Here is a 20,335-nt window from a genome sequence, read left to right on the forward strand (position 1 = left end):
ATGTGGGAGTATTTTTCCCAGTCTGGATGAATTCCCCTTGACATTCCCAGAGAACTATTTCATATGCCGTGCAGAACCTTATCTCGCCGTATCCACGCGGAGCTGTCATCTTTTTTGACATTTTCGAAGCCGTACGAGCTTCGGCTTTTGGGATTTGCCCAAAAAAAAAAAAAAATCCGACCAATTCTGACCGCGGCATGTTAGCTCTGACATTTCTGACAACCTGTACAGAATCTCCGAACATCTCTAGTAACACACATCAAGTCGGTAGCTGTCCAGATGCAATAGTACCGTATTTTCCACGACCAAAAGGCGCACTTAAACATCTGAAATTTTCTCCAAGATGGACGGGGCGGCCTAATAATGCATTGTGTATGCACCGAGTTCCAAGATCTGCAAATGCTGTCATGCGACTCCGATGAGGGGTGCTGCTTAAACAGAGGAAAGGCGGTAGTAACTGAGGAAAGCATGCGGACATTAAAGTGAGACGGGTGGGCATGAAAGAGGACTCTAAAGGCACGACCCCAGTAGGGGTGCGTATAATAAATAGTACCGTATTTTCTGGACTATATGTCGCAGTTTTTTTGTAGTTTGGCTGGGGGTGCGACTTATACTCCGGAGCGATTTATGGGTGAAATTATTAACACGGTATTATATCATTTCACGTTATTTTCACATTTAACCACAAGAGGCCGCTCTAGACCTGTGTTGATAAAACCACGATGAGTCTGACGTAAGCGACGTAGAAGAGGAAGGGCTGCATCTTCTACCTACGGAGTTCGTGGAGTTGCTTTAAAGTGACACAGAGGATGAAGATTTCACTGGATTTTGTGATTTGGAGTGACATTGATGGTTTGGTGAACTGGTTAGCATGTTCTTTATGCGATAGTTATCTGAATAACTCTTAATATGTTACTTGTTGTTTTCTATTTTATTTCAATTTTAAATTGCCTTTCAAGATGGCATGTATGTTCTTGGTGTTGGTTGGATTTTATCAAATAAATTTCCCCCCAAAATGCGACTTATACTCCAGTGCGACGTATATATGGTTGTTTTTGTTCTTTATTATGCATTTTATGGCTGGTGCGACTTATACTCAAGAGCGACTTATAGTCCGGAAAATACGGTAAGCGCATGGCGCAAAACAACCTCTCCAAAGTGGCACCATCTTAAAAAAAAACAAAAAACATAAAAGAGAATTTAAAGAAATGGTACTTATAAGTAAAAATCACATCCTGTCTCCTTTAAGGGGCGTGGCCTAGTGAGTGACATTAAGAGCTGCAGTTATGCAAGTGAAGTCGTAGCATCTGCTCCTTGCGAATGCTTTCATTCTGGATTTGTGTTTCAGATTGTTTATCTCAATTGAAAGAAAAAAAAATCTAACTAATCATAGGCCGCTAACATAAACTTCATTAGTCTTGGCAAGTCAAGGAGCCACTGTAGTTTCCCTCGATGGCATAAGCGAGGAATCTTACAGGCGGCGTGTCTTCAACAGGACATCCAACTTGTGGAGCTCGCCGGCCAAATTGTGAGGCAGCCAGTTGGCTTTCTGAGCCCGTAACGTGACGAGCCGCTCTTAGCCCTCCTTGCCCGCTCCAGCAGTTATCTTTTTAATGCTGCTCATTAGCATTGCACTCAAGCATAGCGCCAAAGGACATTCACGCCAAAAGCAGTGCCGGGAAGTTGAAAACGTCAGAGTCCCGCTTCCTCTTCTCTCCCCCCTTTTGTCCTTGGAGTGACCTCCACGCCGGCCAGGAAAACAACTCATCTCGCAGTCACGTGGGGGGGAGGCAGCGATAGGGATCGCGACGCAGCCGAGAAGCGTCCCTGGCAATTCATCAGCTGAGCGGGCTCGGATCTTAAGCGCTCACTTAGTGCGTGCGCTAAGTTCGCCTAATGAGTGGCTGGAGCTCGGCCTGTCAACGGTGACGAGGCCGGGCGACCGCGGCAACCACTGTCACATCCGCGCATTCGCCTTCGAGCTGAAAGGGGCTGCCACATATCCAGACAAACCTAAAGGCCTGGTATTAACGGGGCCTGGGCAAGCTTCACAAGGTGGGCAAAAGTATTGGGACAGCAGACCTTTGACGATGGGAAAATGCAAGAAAATAGGGAGTCGGCTTGCACTCTTTTTGGAAGAGTGACAAATTTGGGAGTTACGTCAGTGGACATTTTTTGTCCGGTGTTTGACAAGGTGAAGGTCATGGTTCTTCCTCGTATGTATCGAGCCCAATCTGTTCAATCTGGAGCACAGTCAGGCACATAGTCATGCTTCCTGACAACTTCAAAAAGATTTCAAAGGAAGCAGCGACAGCTCTGACTGGAGTGACAGCAAAAACAGGCAGTCAGAAAGGTGAGAGATTTCCCTTTACAAGAAAACAACAATTCTGAAAAGAAAAAAAGAAAACAAGATGAATGACATAACACGAAAAAACAAGGACTCCGGGCTTAACTTGAATTTATCCAAATGGTGTTTTGTCTGTGGGTCTTTCCTTCCCACTGGGGCCTTTCTATCCTGATAAAAATTTTTTTTCACATTTTCTTAGAGTGAATGAAATGCTTACTATGAAAATATTCCAGCAAAGATTGTGGTCTTCCAGCTAACAAAACCACAAAAAAAAAAAATCTGGATTAATTAATCTCATTTGGACTTTTAAATGAAGTCCCCTAAAGCAAATGTTCAGTTGCAAAGACAAATTTTAAATTGGCATATTAATTTCACATTTTTACAAATTCACCTTCATTTGATTGAATTAAAGGACAGTACCTCTATATCTAAACGTAAATGGAATTAGTGGTTTTCGTTTCATTTTTTTCAGGGTGGACCTTGCCTTATATATACTTAAAGCTTTTTTTTGTGAACACATAGCTCAAATTGATTCAATTACAGAGCATTGGCTGAGTAGAATGAAAAAAAAAGCCAGCTTGTTCTCTTCGAGAATGTAAATGTTATTACAGAATGATTCTGCTGTTAGGTGCATGAGCTCTACCAATACACATTCCAGACGGCATGTCACCTATCTGATATATGACATGTATAAAGGAACAAATGTCAAAATTTACTGGAGTTGTGCCGCTATACTTTCATCCACATCATCTATGAGCTAATAGCTTGGGCCCGAGCAGCCAGCTGAGACGAGATGAAGAGTGACCAGGCAGGGGAGTCACCAGCCGCCCCCTCTTCTCACCAGGGTTCAGAATGCACCAAAAAAAAATAAATGAATAAATACATTGACAATGATGCGTGATCACAAGGACCGCTTGTGTAATACAAAGCCAAATAAACTACATTACAGAGCAGTCCGGAGCATTAGATCAGTCATGGGAGAATTAAACAAGACCCCAAATGGAAAGGAAACACGCCCCCGGCCCCCACCCCCACCCCCACACACCCGTATCAACTCTTATTTGCAATATTACCAAAAAAAAAGTCTCACGGGCAAACAGCCAAACAAAACTCATCCAGATCGACCTCCACAACTTCCGCTTGTTGACAAACTTTGCTTTAGGGGGACCTAGCAGGCATGGCGGGGAGATTAAGACAGCCACTGAGCTGCCAAGACACACACACACACACACACACATTCACATACACACACTTAAGGAGCGAGGCGAGACGGGACGTGCTCATACTGTCAATGCGCTTCATCGCTAGCTCTGGTGCCTAATTATGGAATTTAAAAAAAAAAAAAAACTCCAGCAGGGGAGGTTAGAAGACATAGCCCCAAAATAAAAATCAGCCCGTCCAAGTGTGAGCTGCAACCGGTGTAAAATATTTTTTCCCTGGGGGAGAGAGCAGCTGTGTGCTACAGGCCGCGAGCAACTTTGTTTGCGACGCACATCACACGAGCAGCCAGACATCTTGTGTCTCATCAGCGCAACACGTTGGCGTAAAAGGGAAGGTGGCGCAGGGAAGCAGTGGCAGGCACGCCAGTCAGGTAACAGAATAAATAATAAAGCCTGGTTACATTTGGTGCTATACACAGGATAGATTTTTTTTTTCCTACAGTCAAGTTGAGAGAGGAAAATAAAACCCAACAGCCTTAGCAACCTCCCTTTGGGATACAAAGCCCAGTGGGACTGAATCTGAAGGGTGCAGCCAGACACACTGCAGTGTGCATTGGTTCGCAGAGATTTGTAAAGCCCGCCCCCCCCCCCCCCGCCCCCACATTCCCTCCCTGGAAAAACAACGACAACAAAAAAAAACTGTGGTTTTAAAAAGTCAAGATTTCTATAACCGTTTTTACTGTCTGTCACCGGTAATGAGCTGAGGGGAATTCTAAATAGGACACAATATGATTGGCTGCTTGCAGAGTTGAGTAAACAGGTCGGCTCTTTGAATTGGGAACTGTCGCTGTTATTTTTATTTTTTTTCCCTCTCTCTTGGCGAGCTGAGAAGGGAGGTGCGAGCAGTTACGCATGGAGGAGGAGGGAGCAAGACAAAATAGACTGCAAACAGAGACAACAAACGCGGATGCCTTTTTCCTCTGTTGATTCATGTGCCTTCTCTTAATTTAAAACAAAACAAAAAAAAAATGGTGTCAGTGTGTACTAGTTAGCCCCAAGGACAACATGGGTAGCCCACGGATCAAAACTAGCTCAACGGTCATGGGACACCAAAAATCAGACTTAAAAGTTGAAGGCATCGACTTCACGCTGCTGCTTGCTTGCGTCAGGATTTATTTATTTATTTGGTCACTCTTCATCTAATTTGTGCGAATGGCACGTCATTCTGGCAACCCAAAAAACACAAGCAGCGAGTTGAAAGTAACTCAATGTAGCGCTAAAAAAAAGTAGCATTTCTTCTCAACAAAAATACACACGTCAAAGTATAAATGATATGCTCAATTCAACTACCGTGACACGTACACTTCGTGCCAAAAGTTCCTCGTGTAACGGAATCAATGCAGTTCGCTACTAGCCACCTCTACCCGAGAGAGTCGCGCTCGTGCCAAAGTCAAGAGTCGGGGCGGGGAAGAAGAGAAGCTAGCAGCCGAGAGGCAAAGTGTGGATGCGAACGAGGGCGAGGCTCCCTGTCAGAAAAATGCCCGCACATTCGGAAGAGTTGCAAATCGCATCCAGAGACCTGTTAGGGAAGATGAGTGTCAAAGCTTGGGCCTGCCGCCGCATTAGACACTTAATTAACCTCCTTAGACGCCAGGGCAAAGCTTTGGCTGCGTGGACGCTGTGTGTATCGGAGTGCGTGCTAATATTTGGCCTTGCGCAGTGGATGTCTCCGAGTTAGCCCATCCCCTTTTGCAATACGTACGAGTCTTGATTATACAGTAATTCCCGCGCTCCTGACCTCAAATTTATGCTCATACTCATAAAACCCAATTAGCAGTACAACGCGTGTTGAACGCTCCCATCTTTGGATGCCCTCCTACCTGGCCTCCTTTTGCCCCTTTTTTTCTTCAGCTAAACCAAAATGCCTAATTAAATTGTACTCTCCAGAAAATACGTGACGACATTGACAGTGAACTGCCTCGCTCTGGCGATGCCTGGACAGTCTTTCAAGATTTACAACTCAGGCCTTATCCATGCAACATTTTCACTTTCAACACAAACGCGCAAGCCCGGATTTAACTCTCTCAATGACATTTTCAAAAAAGAGAACCGATCTCATTCCAGACTATTTTCTGACTGATGTTTTATGACTATGTAAACACAGAAACTACCAATTGAAAGATTGGATTATGCATCGCACACACCTCATTTTTTAGTAATCAGCAGTACAACATAAGTTTGTTTTTGCCCAAATCACATATTTTGGATCAAAAAGGGCAGAAAACAAGCTGTTTGTGAAAAGATGTCATTTATGCAAAGCAGTGATGTTTATGTCGAAATGTTTACTTCATTAAATGATGCCTCAAACATCCAAAAAGTTTAGTTCTAGAAAATATCATCACCATCAATGAAAATGTGCTTTCAATGGCAAAACATTGTGTTTAAAAATAATCACCAGTGGAGCAATTTGACATTTGTCAAACTTGCATGCTAATTAGTAGTAGTATTAGGTCGTGGGTGTGCACGGGCATGAGTGTCACGCTTGTGCGTGTCTGCATACATGCATGTAAATTACGTCATTGCTTCTGCTTCTAAATTTAAATCATCTAGGCCCATATATTTGCCTTTGGAGTTGATAAAAACAAATAGGCCCAGATAAAAAGGGGAAAGTATGAACCTCTTAGCAGACAAGATTGAGGAGAATGAGAGATACTATTTCCAGAGCCACTTTCAAGCAACTGCCTGAAACGTTGTCATGTCGAAAAACAATTGTGACACCCTTCCTATGATGTCAGAGCCAAAGGTAAGCGTGGCTACATAATAGTTTTGCTGGAAGTACGCGTTCGCTTCAATGAAGAGCTTTAGATTATAATCCGCAGCACAAACTTGGTGGCTGAATGAAAACATGGGTTGGGGATGTATGCATGTGCTACATACACACAATGTATCAAAAAAACATGTTGTAATTGTCTTAACAGGTGCTTGCTGCTTTCTGACTCTGGACTCTACACTTCCAAATAGAAGCCACCCTCATCGGGGCTCTCTCCCCAGTTGTCATGGTAACAGAAGCCCAGTCACTTTGGGCCAATCAGTAATCGGGCCGGCTATAAAATCACCTACTTGCACGAAACCGGGCCGGCCCCTTAAAACGGGCTGATTTCGGCAGGATAAGAAATAGGGTCTGCATTGATATTTTGTCGATTGCATATTATTAAAACCCCGTCAAGAAAATTGAAAATAAATTGTGACAAACAATAGCATAATGTCTCTACACCGCTAATTACACCGCTAGACTCAGAGAGCAAGGCGGCAGCTATCACACGACAGCACAAATAGCCCGGCAGCCTTTTTGTACGAGCTATGTTTGAAGGGTTTGAATCAAAGTGCCGAAGCTAACATACATCCAAACACAAACAAACATCGAAAGCACACAAACGCTGGCGCGCGCCGATACCGCAAGCACAGAAACAAAACAAAACAAACGCGGGACACGTGGGAAACCCGAGTGTCATCTTCAAAAAAAGGACGGCTTGAAAAGAACGCGCCGCCATGCTGCCGGCCGCCATGCTGCCGCCGCCTCACCTTTCCTCCCCCGACTCCCGATACATGTTCAAAGGCTGTCCATTAACCTTTCGCTCACACAGGCACCCCCGTGTGATCCACCGCTCTCAGCCCCGGGCTTTGAAAAACCCCGCACAGAGCACGGGCACTCGTAGGTGAAGGCAAAAAAAAAAAAAAAACGCGCACCATGGAGATACGACAAATGTGAGAGAGTTGCATTTTATAGCAAAGCGCCGTGAGGTGAGGTGAGGACTGGACGTGTTTTTGGGGCGAGGGCTGTCACATCAACATGCGGTCATAAGCAAGGTGAGAAAAGAGAGAATGGATGAAAAGTTGAAGATATGACAAGACCGCTGCCACTGTTGTTAATAAGATGAGGAGGCATCGGGGGAGCTCGAGATAACAAATTTGCCAGCCAGATGTGCCTCAAACATCGACAACACTCTGTCTGAACACAACAAACAAAATGCTACAGCGATCTTGAAACTAGTTTGGTTGCCAAATGTTGGCATTGATTTTTACAGTTGAGTGTTAGTTGATACAGCCACCTGAGGGCCATTGAATATTTGAAGAACACAAGAAAGATAAAAATTAGCTTTGTAAAAAATAATGCGCTGCATTGTGTGAGTGATCACAACGATCACATTGTACATTTTGTGCTGTTGGCCAAGTGTGATCGAGCTTTCAAAAACGCTACCAGTCTGTCAACTCTTTCATTCCACAAGACGCACTTGTACGTCTTTTTAAAATGAGACCCCGCCTACCAAGGACGTACTTGTACGTCTAAGTCTTTTTTTTTTTTTGCGTCATAGAGAGGAGGAGGGTCTGATGCAATCTGTGAATGAGAATAAGCCGATTGCATTGTAAATCATGTAAAAAAGCGACCAGTAGGTGGCAGTGGTGCCTCACATGACTGAAAGCTTTTACAAAAAGCTCCTTTTCTCCGCTTTTTGCCCAGGAATCGCCATTTTCATGAAACTTGGCCATTTTATAATGCTGATTGCTGAAGAATGGAAAAAGACAATTATTTTTTTCTGTTGAAAGAAGAGAGTCCAAAGTTTATTTATGTGTTTATATAACATTAGAACCAAATATTCTGTGGGCCTTGCCAGATCAGTCAAAATCCAGTAAAACGCTGGGATTGAGGGGGTTGCTCCAGTGAAAATGGCTGGGATTGAATGAGTTAAAAGGGGGAGATGTGTCCAAACATTTGACCAGTGGATTAAACGTCATGACTTCATCAAATTTCAGAAGAGACTCACACTTTTGGGCATGTTGATTGCTCAAATCCGATGACAGTATGTATACGTGCCCACAATTTACTACTTTTGTACCGCATCTTTTCAGATGCGATGTTTACCTTCCCTTTCGTAGGCTAAAGTAAACTCAGCCGGAAACTTATGCATGACTGTTATTATACTCATTATTCCCCCGCCAACCTTTCATGTACACACATTAGCATGCAGATTAAAATAATAATTAAGTGCGGATGCGTGTCTTTGTGAGTGGCATATGGAAGACTTTCTTGAGTGTGCGCCAAACTGAATGAATACATGCGCAAAAACATGCTTATTTTTATTTTTATTTTTTTTTGTTTTTTAAGTGGATCGGGAAGGTTGGCCGTTCTATTAGACAGAAGCGCTTTTCAAGAGCACGTTGCCAGAAGAGTAGTAAAGTACATTAAGAACTGATGAAAGTGTGCGTGTGTGTGTGTGTGTGCGTCTTTACATCCATTCAAAAGATACCGACAACGAGGGACAAAAGTGATGCAAATGTAAAAAAACAAACAAAAAAAGAACAAAAACAAACATGAAAGCACCGCAGCTCCATCGCGTCGTGAATTAATAGATTAACAGAGGCTATAGCAAGGTTAGCGGCATGGCCTCTCATGATGTTATTACTACTCGGCTGCCAGGAAATCAATTGTGTTATGAATTAAGAGGGTCGGTGGAATTGCAATTTCAATAATATCCAATTGCCACGGCGAATGTGAGTTGCTCGGCTGCATAAAGGATGTCGTTGGAGGTTAACTTTTCGGTACATTTTAAATCAGATTTACATTGTGAAGTGAAAGATACAATTAATGGAGAAAGATCTTGTAGGCACAGACTACAATGTAGAGAAAATTAAGGGGACAATGCAATACAAAAAATCAAATAATGCACTGAAAACTGATTGTATGACCGAGCAAACAAAAGCAGAGCAAAGGGACCCGAGAGGACCCGACGTGGAATTAGCAACTGATCACCAGCTACATTTTTTTTAATCACCTCTTCTGGATTTTTTTTAATTGATTGTGCATTTCAAAAACAAACACTCCAAATTGGTAATTTGCAGTGTTATAGTAACACCCCATCACAAATAAATCATGCCAATTTAGCAGCCGTGGCTAATGTCGGGCTGCTCACGGTGCTAATGCTAGCTTAGCCTTGCTACGACTGTTATTTTATCACAAATACACAGTTTCATAATCACATGCTCTTTATGAATGGCCATGTTTGAGAATTGTGCAGTTCGGTTTTCTGACATTCTGCTGCCATCATCAAAATACAACCATGAAAATCAGGGGAGAGCAAATTTGCAACATGCGCAGGGGATCAAATAATTGTTTCTATTGTCGATCCGGTTAGATCATACCAAGAGTTGTTTCTGATACTAGTGTCAGTTTATGTTTTTTTTGTGTTTTAAAGTTTAAAGTGCTCAATAAATACAGTTGAGTTGCGTTTTAATTTGAATGCCCGCATTTTCTTGGTCTGTGCAAGTCTGCCCAATCAAGTGCCTAGTGTGTATATCATTGATACGATGCGGTCGCACATGTATAATAGAAAATGTAATTGAAAAACACACCAGGAAGAGAAGGGGAGGGCAGTTATAATATACAAGATTAAACTAGTAAGCCAGTTTCCACCCTGGCGTGGAACACAAGTAAGACGCATGAGCCTACGTGAGCGCATTTGCAAATTGAAACATGTCACAAGCATTATGTGGTGAAATGACTTACAAATAGCCTTATAATGGCCGTGCTGCCACCGCGGTGAAATAACGCACGGCGATGCGCGTCGCAGCAAGGTTAGCAGCGTGCTAAATGAAAGCCGAAGGTGTTGGGGGAGGGGGGGGGGGCTCTAATACGCCGCGGCAGGGCCGCCGTGTTTGCCACATTAGGCCAGCCTAATGGACTTTGGGGGGCGATGTTGAGTGCGTTCGGAGGGGTTTGGTGTCACGATCAATAGATGGAATGTTCCGCTTTTGTCAGGTAACGTGTCATTTTGTCAGGAAGCTCTACGCTTGTCTGCGAGTTGGTGGCGAGTGGCACAGGTGATTATTAGCTCGCAGTTGGTCGACGGGCTACTCATAAAGCCTTTCTGTTTATTATTATTTGATGTCATTTTCAGTCGACAGCAAGTGGCAAAATGGCCGCCCCCTGAGATGGATTTAAAAAAAAAAAAAAACTGCTGCTTGGTTCATATCATAATCGGGGTACGGAGAACATACAAAGTATTATTGCAAATAAAATCTTTGACTTGACTTCCACTTTAAAGACTCTCACGTTAGCATCTCATGCTAGCCACAAGTTAGCTTACCGCAAGGTAAGACTGCTTGCACCGTGTGTTTGTGAATTGATTAATGTTTTATGTTGAGTTTGTTGAATACCTGTTTGATTCCTCTTATTTTGTTTTCAATGTGAGTGTTTTGAAGATTTTTCAAGTGTTTCTAAGGTAATCGCATGAGGCTGTTTAATTTCTATTCTGACAGAAATTTGGAAATTAGCTACTCAAATTATTGGTATTACAAGGTTTTGGACAGCTACTGGATTGAAGCTTCAATCCATCCATCTTCTCTAAATATTAGTAACTTTGCCAATAAGAATGATTTCAAATCGAATTGATCTCAAACCACAATTTCGACCAAGAGCCGATTATGGTCAATCTTGAGGTATCCCTGGATTATTAAATGACAAATTATAGGTTATAGTATTAGGTTCAAAAAGACAAAAAGGGAAGGCATGCACAAGATATAGTGAAGCCAAGTGTGATGAACCTGCGGCTTCCTAAATCAGTTTTGATTAGCCATTTGAAAAGGTTCTCGTCACATCACAAAATGGCCCATTCGGCTAAATTCCATCTCCATTGTTCTTATTCCTCTCTCCTCCTGGTCCTCAGGTCATTGCAATAAAAGGGAATTAAATAAATTAATTAAAATTCTGCGGCCTAAATGAGCTGTGCGGTGCTGCGGGGGTGAGCGTGGATCTTTTAACATACACGTGTGCCGGAGTCCATTAGCGGGAGAAAGGATTCGCGCTAGCGCCTCAGGGCTGGATACACGTTCAATTGATTACGAATGCATTATTAATGCTGTCCGAGGGGGTCAGCTCGCATAGCCCGATCCCTTGTACCCTCGCGAATGTACCGCATACATACAGGCAAGTCCTCGCTAGAGCTCAGTTTAGCCAGTACATTCTCCGCGTAGCTGCTACAGTACATGTAGCATCACTTGCTATATTTTTTAGAGACACATCAAGCCATCGCGGATTGAAATATGCTGTTGACCAATGTAATTAGCAATACATTTGGCTCATCGATAAGTTGTCGATCAATCATTGCACCTTGGCTACCCCACCCCACCTTTTAGCATTCAACTTAACTCAATGCAGCTCTGCTTACCTCTTGAATTTGCTGTCTTGATTCAGACATATCTCGGTGGCCGTACTCAGCCATCACTTGAACATGGTTATGTTTCTTCGATGAGTCGCCAAGTCACGCGCGGTGGAAAAACTTGGCGTGGGCGCAGTTATGTAAATGATCCTGAACGTTATGTAACGAAGGGGTGAAAGTGCACAACGGCTTGCTCACAGGCAGATTTTCAAAAATAGGCATGGAAACAAAAGATTCACAACCTTGGTTAATTTCGCACTTGATGAGTGGGTCGGCACTCCCGGCGCACAACTATTTGTATGCAAGACTTGACTGCCAATTTTCCATAATAGGTCCCCTTTCAACATTCTCTGTCCAGTTTTGTGGTTGGGCCTATGAAAAGAATTTAATGTACGTTCTTTCGTATGGGAAAATTCCACGCATTCTTTAATGGACCTCAACCTCGGAGCTTCCACTGTACAAACAAAACAACGCCAGAGGGCAACACCTGAACAAAGGGGGAACGGATGCAGTGCTACAAAAGGAGTCGAATGAAAAAAACAGATCCTGCTCCACACGGTGGTCAACTAACACGGCGGGGAATGCTAATAGCAGTGCTGACACAAGCACAAACAACAAATATTTACATCCCTCCCTCGCTCGCTCGCTCGGTTCAACGCCACCACTGCTTCATCAACTCACGCCCTCTCTGCTTGCTAAATGTCCGTCACCCAGAGGCTGGTTGGCACGGCACCGACTGGGAGCGTCGCAGCAGATGGTGAGCTGCCTTGTGTGTGTGTGTGTGTGTGTGTGTGTGCGCGTGTGTGAGGCCACTAGCAGGACACCCAGCAGTCCCTACTACTCTTCCTCTACACCCTCCAGCATCAAGGCGCCTAACCAGGTCACCTGCTGCCAGGCGTGAAAACACATCACATACACACGCGGAAAATATCTTTAGAAATTGCAGTTTGTCTCGGACATGCATGGAGGCTGTGGAATGTAGAATGTCAAACTAAAAATTTATTTTTAAAGAAAAATAAATAAATAAAACCTAAATTATTGGAGAGTGTATATTTGTTACATTTTTCCAGTAATTAAAAAATGTTGACATGGTGAGAAATGTGAGCTTGGTAAAATTTATTAATTAGTTTGGAAATGTTTAATTGCAATTCTTATAAAAGCAGATTTTTTTTCTCCAAGCAGGTTGACGGTACAATTATAAATATAAATTGAGAAATGTTGAGTTTGAGGTGATTGAATATTTCTCCATTCATTTGAATGAAATGCGTTTCCTGCCTAAAACTTGGAATGATGTGGCAAGTGAAAAAAATAGTTCTGAGGATGCTCTGAATGAATTGAACTGACGTTGGAATTGGTTGGAATCGTTTGAAAAATGGAATTTGTTAAACGTAACATAAACATAAATTGGGAATTCCCGGTGACAAATTTAATGTGCTGAATCTATGGACGGAATAGTTGGAATCACTTTTTTTTAAAAATCATTCAAACAATGAGCTAAATATTTTGCAACGGTTTAAATCGGTTGAAAATTGGTCAAAATGTATTTGTGAAATTCCTTCATTACTTTCAATGTTTTATTTCGCGTGTAAAATGTGGATTACTCTGAGAAAGAATGAATTCCAGTCAGGTCAAAAATCGTTGAAAAGGCACACCTATATCCAGTAATCAAAATAATGTAAGGAAAAACGCTCTTGGGCATACATGCAATCATTAAATGAAAGGACATTCTGATCCACAGCACGCAAGGAGCCGCACATATGGTAGCATTACACGCACGGATTCCCCTCTTATACCGTGGCTACGCTTCGACTCATCAGCGAACGTTTTTGACATTCACACATAGGCTCCCCCCACCACGAGCCTGCACCTCGGCTCACCGAGACACTTTTGCTTAATCAAGTGCAGCGCCTTTTCCAGCCCGGTCAGCAAGTCGATACGCTTACAAGCTACACGGCGGCGCGGCTCACATGTAAATATTACATGCTCATTTGCAGAAACCCTCGTCCGAACGCACCGGCGGCGAGTGCGTCACGTTACAGGGGGTCGGGGGAAGCAAAGCATTATGCGGCTTGTAGTTTATAAATAAACAAAGAACATGGGTCGTATTGATTGTACAGTAGACTGTCTGGCAGGAGGGGAGTAAGGAAAAAAAAAAAAACGTATTTCATTCACTCATTGTTCCCCTTGATTAAAGCATTCATTTGCCTTGGCGTGTCACTATATTCATTTTAATCAAGATTTGCATTCATTTTGGGCCAAATAGCTGATGGATGTCAGGGCGTGTTGGACCAAACCCAAAAGCATCCTAATGTGGTTAAAGTCTGGACTGGCAAAAAAAAAAAAAAAAAGACTTTCTTTCATAATTTGAGCCTGATGAATCCTGGCATGGTCATCTTTGGAATATGCCCGTTCCATTCATGGGGGGAGAAAAATAACAAACAAACATGCTCCTCATTCAGTATATTCAAGTGACACATTTTTGGAAGCCTCACAAACATGGCGGAACACAGCCAAAATGTAGCACAGCCTCCACTACAGGCTTGGCTAGCCGTCTCGCTTCAGAAAAGCGTCAATTACGATTCATTATTTTCTTCTATTTCTTCTTATTTATTTATTTCAAATTACTTTTGGTTTTATGTGGGCCCGACCGCTTAATTAGTCGGCCGATTTATAACATTAAAAATCAACAAAAATAGGCTGATTTCTTTATTTTATGACACATTACAAATTAAGACCAACAACTTAGGACCGCTAAGATTAGCCGACTTAATCAACATTCTATATTAGCTCCTTTACATCAAGCAAAAATAGGACTTTTTAGAAAGCGCATTACATGTTAAGATTGACATACGTGATGAAATTGTCACAAAATCTGCAAAAATCGGTAAATTTTTGTTGATTTTTCGCTCTGTTGTAAAGTTAAACAATCACGAAAGGACAAACTTAAAAAATAAGATCATCCAGGATCAAGTGTAATTTTTTTTTTTCCGCCCCGACCTATTCCGATAATGGTCAGGGCAGAGAAGCGAAAAGTTGGAAGTGAAGAACAGCCAAATCGGAGGCACCCGACTTCTTGCCTCAAGTGCCTTACCACAATAAAAACGACAATGAGAAGAGTTAGCAACCACAAACCGGTTGCTAAATAAGCTAATGCTTCATCTAGCTTTCTGAAATTATTCTTCTACTTTTTCTCACTTCATTCTATTTTGCCCCTTACAGGGTCAGTTTTGGCACTAAGTGTGGTGCACGGTTTTGATCATCCAACAGTACACCACACACGATATAAGTACGAACACACGTGTCGATGTATGCCTCATCATATGGTTGCTTCGGCATTGAACCAGTCATAATCTTCCCGATGTACCTTGAGATGACGGCGCGATGTTGCTTAGAGCCACGGCACAGGTCAACGCAATCCAGACTGCGAGAGCCATGATGGATGGCGGTCGGTGGCAGCGAAGCGGCGGAAGGGGATGGGCGGGCTCAGCTTTACGCCCTCTCTGGATACCAACCTAAAAGGCAGACGCGGGGAAGAGAAAAGAGAAAAATGTCACCATTGTTGGTTTACAGCTCAGCGTGCCGTAACGCAGACGGTCAGGTAGATTGATGGAGACTGAGGCGGCGGCGTGCGGCACCGCCGCGGCGACAGCTGTCACCGCGAGCGGCTCGTCACTCCGCTGCGATTGGATGCTTGATTGAGTCGGACGTGAGACATATGTCGCGGGGCCGTTAATGCGGCCATATTCAACACGTGCACGGTACGAAAAACACTCATTGTGCGTCCGCGTGGGCGTGCGTGTTGTAGGGAGTCGGCGGTGCCGCGGGCCTCGCACATCTCATTTGCCTAATGAAATAAATCACAATCTGGAACTTTAGCTCTTGATTTTTTGACAGTAAAGCCTGCTCCGGCCCTCTGGGGGCTTAAAGAGCGTAAACAGCCGAGACGTGACTGCTGAGGCTCGCTCCGACTGAGCTTGCCACCGCCGTCTGCGCGTGTGCCGGTGTGTGTGTGTGTGTGACTTGTTCTTTTTGGATTGTGGAAGACTGCGGTGGCAGGGCTACGGCTTTCGGAGGATTGCTTTCATCCCTGCCAACCTCTGTCCCCTTTATTTGATGGATGCTACCAACATCCACCCAAATTGCTAATAGAAGTGTGCTATGCGAAGTCAGCTCTCAATCAATAATTAATCAATCAGGGGTTGAGATGGAGGACAAACAATCTTGACCCGTCATCTTATGAAGAAATGCGGGACGACTGTATGCATCCAACAGTCAATCGTTAATTGGAAAAAAAGAAGCAACAAAAGGAAGAAACATGTTTTATTATGATTTGCACCAAACAACTAAAATTGACCAACCAACTAAGCCATTTAACTAGCCATTTAACCAACTAAACACGCCACCAACCCACTGGCTAACTAACCAACAATGACCCTAAATGGCAAAATGGCAAGACAACTCATGAGTTACATGCAGCAACCAACTAGCCAGCTAACTGCTAAAACCAGCTCACAGATAAAAGAAGTCACCAAGTAGCCAACAAACTTACCAGCTAACCACACAACAAACCGACCAATTGGCAAAATAACTGGGCAAACAACTAGCAACCTATTAACTAACCAACTATTTCACCATCCGACCGGCCAGCCAAGCAATAAGTAACTAATTGACCAGCCAACAACCAACCAACAAATTAGCCAACTGGCCAATTAACCATCAAAGCAACCAAAGTGCCAATTAGCCAACTAACTGAGTGACCAACCAATAAACCAAGCCAAAACAAAACAAAACCACTAATTAGTCAAAAGTGACCATCAAATGATGAACTACCCAGCCAACAGATTAGCCAAGTAACCAACAACAACTAGCATTTATGCTAAGTCCCGCGTATTTACACTGCTTATTCTTGTGCTGATTAACGTGCACTGCCCCAATGAACTGAATTAATTAATTTAAAAATAATGAAACTAACCACCAACTGACCAGCCAACTGAGTGGTTAACCAACCAAAAACAAACAAATTAACGAAGCAACCAACCTATTAGCCAAGTAATTGATCAACAAATGGACCAGCAACCAACTAAAACAACCCACTGACAAAGCGACGAGTCAATCAACCACCTGACTGACTGACGACCAACTACAGTAAGTCACAAAAATTTGTTCTCAAAGTAATTTTGCCAACCCATTTCTGGGAATTGGATGGTTTGATGTGGTTTCAAAAACAAGTTGCCAGGTGCTCATCTCGACGCCCGCCCCTTCATCATCCCTCATTTGGCTTTCCCCCCTCCTCATCCTCCACGCACCCCTCCTCGCGCTGACCTTCTCTGATATTTACCCATCTCCCCGGTGGCACTGCCCGGCCCAAAGCTGCGACCTGCTGGGTGTCGCCGTGCAGATTAGTGTGCCGGGTAGCAGCACCGACGCAGTGTGGGCGAGCGAAAAACGTGAGGCGAAAACCGTAGCTTCCCACACTGTATTGTACGTAGACGCCTCGTGTTCTGGCTTTTAAATCGGGTGCTTGCATCTCTGCGCCGAGGATGACCAGCAGCTGAGAGAAAAGGACAAGCCCGGTGGGAGTGAGGACGAGAGGAAAAACAAGAGTAAAGAGACAGTAATAACTCGTAATAGATGCGCGCGAAGACGGACGCTCCCGCCCTCTCTGCAATTTAACGCTTAGAAACCGGCCGCCTCCCGCTGAGCGAAGGCCCCTTGTTTCTTTCCTTCCCTTAAACTTTTGAGCTTTTAATAAGAAAAATCAGTCTTCTCACCCCCCCCCCCCCAACTCCTCCTCCCTCTCGCCGGTAACTGCTTCAGTCTGTACCTTTGGACAATAGCTCTCCTGTGGCCTCAGCAGATGAGGAGAGCAGGGAGAGAGGTCATAATGACAGTGGAGGGTGCGGGGAGGGAAAAGTGCGAGGTGGAAAAATGGTTTCTATTTTGTGACCCAAAAAAAAAATAAACCGAGCAAGGTGCGCTTTTAATGTAGTGGGAAGGAATGATGGATTAAAGGACGCAACAGCATGACAAGACGAGGAAAGGAGGCAAAGGAGGGCACAGAAGCAACACGAGTTAACAGCAAACGTAAGAAACGGACGAGAAAATGAGCGAAGGCGATGTTTTTCTGGAGCGAGAAATCAACCTCGGGAGTTGTTTTTTCTTTTTCCTTGAATAGTTGAACTGTTCTTTTAAAAATGTTTTCTTCTCGAAAAAATACAATTTTGTTCTTGGAAAAAATAGAATTGTAATCTTCCAAAATTCTCTTCTAAGAAAAAAATACCGCAAAGAATATTTTTTTCCTTGAAAAAATACGTCTTTATTTTTGTTAAGTACACTCTCTTTTCTTTTTTTTATACAAATTAGTTGCAAAGCAAAAAAGCATTTTTTTTAATGTCTTCACTGGGAGAAAAAATATAAATAATATAAATTCCTCTTGATCCAGATAAATTTAAGCTATAATTCAAATTTAAAAAATAATAATAATTATATATATATATATATTATATATATACAGGTATATATATAAAATATGGATCCAGATGATTTAATTTTGTGCAAACCACTTGACATAAAATTGAGTAAATCCAACAAAAGCTTTTTTTCTGTTTGTTCGTTCATTTCTAGAAAAAAAATATGTTCTCGAAAATATACAGTAAAACTATTTTTTAAATATATATCCATTTGTGTACTCCAAGAAAATCAAAAAATTATTTGAGAAGCATTTTTGAACTTTTTCTTTTTTCCTGGAAAGTACTAAAACTGTTTTTTTGTGTGTACTGCAAACTTTACTATTTGCAAACTAGCTCATCATGAAGCCATTGTAAGGCTTGATGGACTCATGACGGCTGAAGCTAACAACAAGATAAGGAATCAAGAGAAGTGGGCAGAGAAGGAACAAATGAGCTACGGCTGAGTTTATCCACCACCACATGAGAAGTGTAAGAAAAAATAAAAAGAAAAAAAAGCAACGGTGGCAATTCTTCCAGACAGTCGACATGGGTCACCCCACCTCTGGGGTTCATCTGCGCTAACTTCCGCCGCCACGAGATGCGACGAGCCCGAGGCCACACTCTGACCTTTCGCATCGGATCGCATGCGCCGCTATTTTAATAGAGCAGAAAACACGGCATCCCCGCGAAAGGGCGGACCTCAAGATGCGAGACGGGGGAGCGATTTTACGCCACCGGTGGGAATGTTTGCAGGCTGGGGGGGGGGACAAAAAGCATCCGCGTCAATGGCATGGGCGCAAAGACGGCGGCCGGTGTTATCTTCTTCCCGAGGTCGCCTCCCGCGCCTGCCGCTATTCATTTGCAGACGGCCTTGATCCAAAGCAAATAGCCTCATTATCCTCTTCCACTGGATCATTTCGATAATCACCGCAATCATTAAGATCAGTTTGCTTTCCATCCAGAACAGGGTGTCTCTTAATGCGGGGCGGCTGACAAGGGCCATTTTTCCATCACACACACACACACAAAAAAAAAGAAGAAGCTTTTCGGAACATTACCTGATCCGAATGGAAAAGGAGAGGGAACAAAGGGTCTGCATGGACGGCTTTTGCTGAACAATGAGGAAAGGCTGGTGAAGTTCGGGCTTCGGCTGCGAGAAATTGACTGACACGGAATGACATTGGGTCGCGGGCTGCCTTCGTGGGGTACGGGGGTGGGGATGGGGATTACACCAGTGAATTTTTATATGTTCTTATGTGTGTGAATTACCAGAATGTCGAAAATTGTTCCCAAGTTGAATCGAATGAGAAGAATATTTTGAATTTCCAACGGGAATGATGTGAATGCGTCACGTGGGAAATGAAAGGCGTGAAAATTTGTTCCAATGGTGGGAAAGCTGTGAAATTTTTTGGAACGTGAGAAATAATAGACCGCATGCATAAATTTGCGGCAAGTCCAAAATGGAATGGTGAGAATTGGTTGTGAAATGTGGAAGAAGCAGCATGTCAAAAAGTGAAAGGGGGGTGCGGAGAGGGGGGGGGCGGGGGGATAGAAATCCCAGTCACATCAACACGACTGAAGCGTACTTGGGCAGTGATATTAGGAGACAGTAACTCACTTTGAGAATCGCAGTCATGGAGTGTGAGACAAAAAGTAATTCAAGAGTGACTCATTGCTACCGCCGCGCCGCTGCTGATTGCGGTTTCGGTTCCACAACTAAACGGCCAAGTGAAGGGGTGCCAAAGACATTGCGCGCACAAAGCCCACTGGCATCTCAGCACAATTTCAAGACCGGCTCCCATGTTTGGCGCGAGCGAGCGCGCGCGTGGCAGCAGAGGGATGGCAAAGTGGCAAGTGGAACAAAATGTGGAAATGCATTTGTTGATGAAATATTCGACAGATTAGCCCCCGTGGCCACCCCCTGCGTGATGAGCACGTTTCCGTCACGTCTCTTCCATTTCCTGTGTTTGTGACTAAAATGACAATAAATAGCGACGGGGAAGGGAGGCAAATGATTTGCCTCCTAGCAACAGGCGGGCGAGCAAATGTCACAATCATGTTTCACTTACAAATCACAGAGTGATGCCGCATGAAATATTTTGTAATCACGCCAAAATAATCCACCGACTCAGACGCAAATTGGAATAAATCATGAAGGAGACACAA

General features: G+C 43.5%; 1 protein-coding gene and 1 long non-coding RNA gene across 3 annotated transcripts in view; one reads left to right on the plus strand and one right to left on the minus strand.

Moving 5' to 3' along the window:
* adgrl1a (adhesion G protein-coupled receptor L1a) overlaps positions 1-20,335 on the minus strand; it is a 129,406-nt gene that overhangs the window by 62,055 nt on the left and 47,016 nt on the right. For both annotated transcript variants that reach the window (XM_086132178.1, XM_086132177.1), the window contains exon 2: positions 15,085-15,232. In XM_086132178.1, coding sequence (XP_085988304.1) covers positions 15,085-15,232 — 148 coding nt within the window. The remainder of the gene's footprint in view (positions 1-15,084; positions 15,233-20,335) is intronic.
* Positions 11,875-20,335, plus strand: part of LOC147192853 (uncharacterized) — an 18,108-nt gene continuing 9,647 nt past the window's right edge. Inside the window, exon 1 of the long non-coding RNA XR_015103148.1 lies at positions 11,875-12,477. This is a non-coding gene — a long non-coding RNA (uncharacterized LOC147192853). The remainder of the gene's footprint in view (positions 12,478-20,335) is intronic.

This window comes from Hippocampus guttulatus, chromosome 16 (genome assembly GCF_054856545.1).
Source record: "Hippocampus guttulatus isolate MCC_2025c chromosome 16, RoL_Hgut_1.0, whole genome shotgun sequence".
Taxonomy (NCBI): Eukaryota; Metazoa; Chordata; class Actinopteri; order Syngnathiformes; family Syngnathidae; genus Hippocampus; species Hippocampus guttulatus.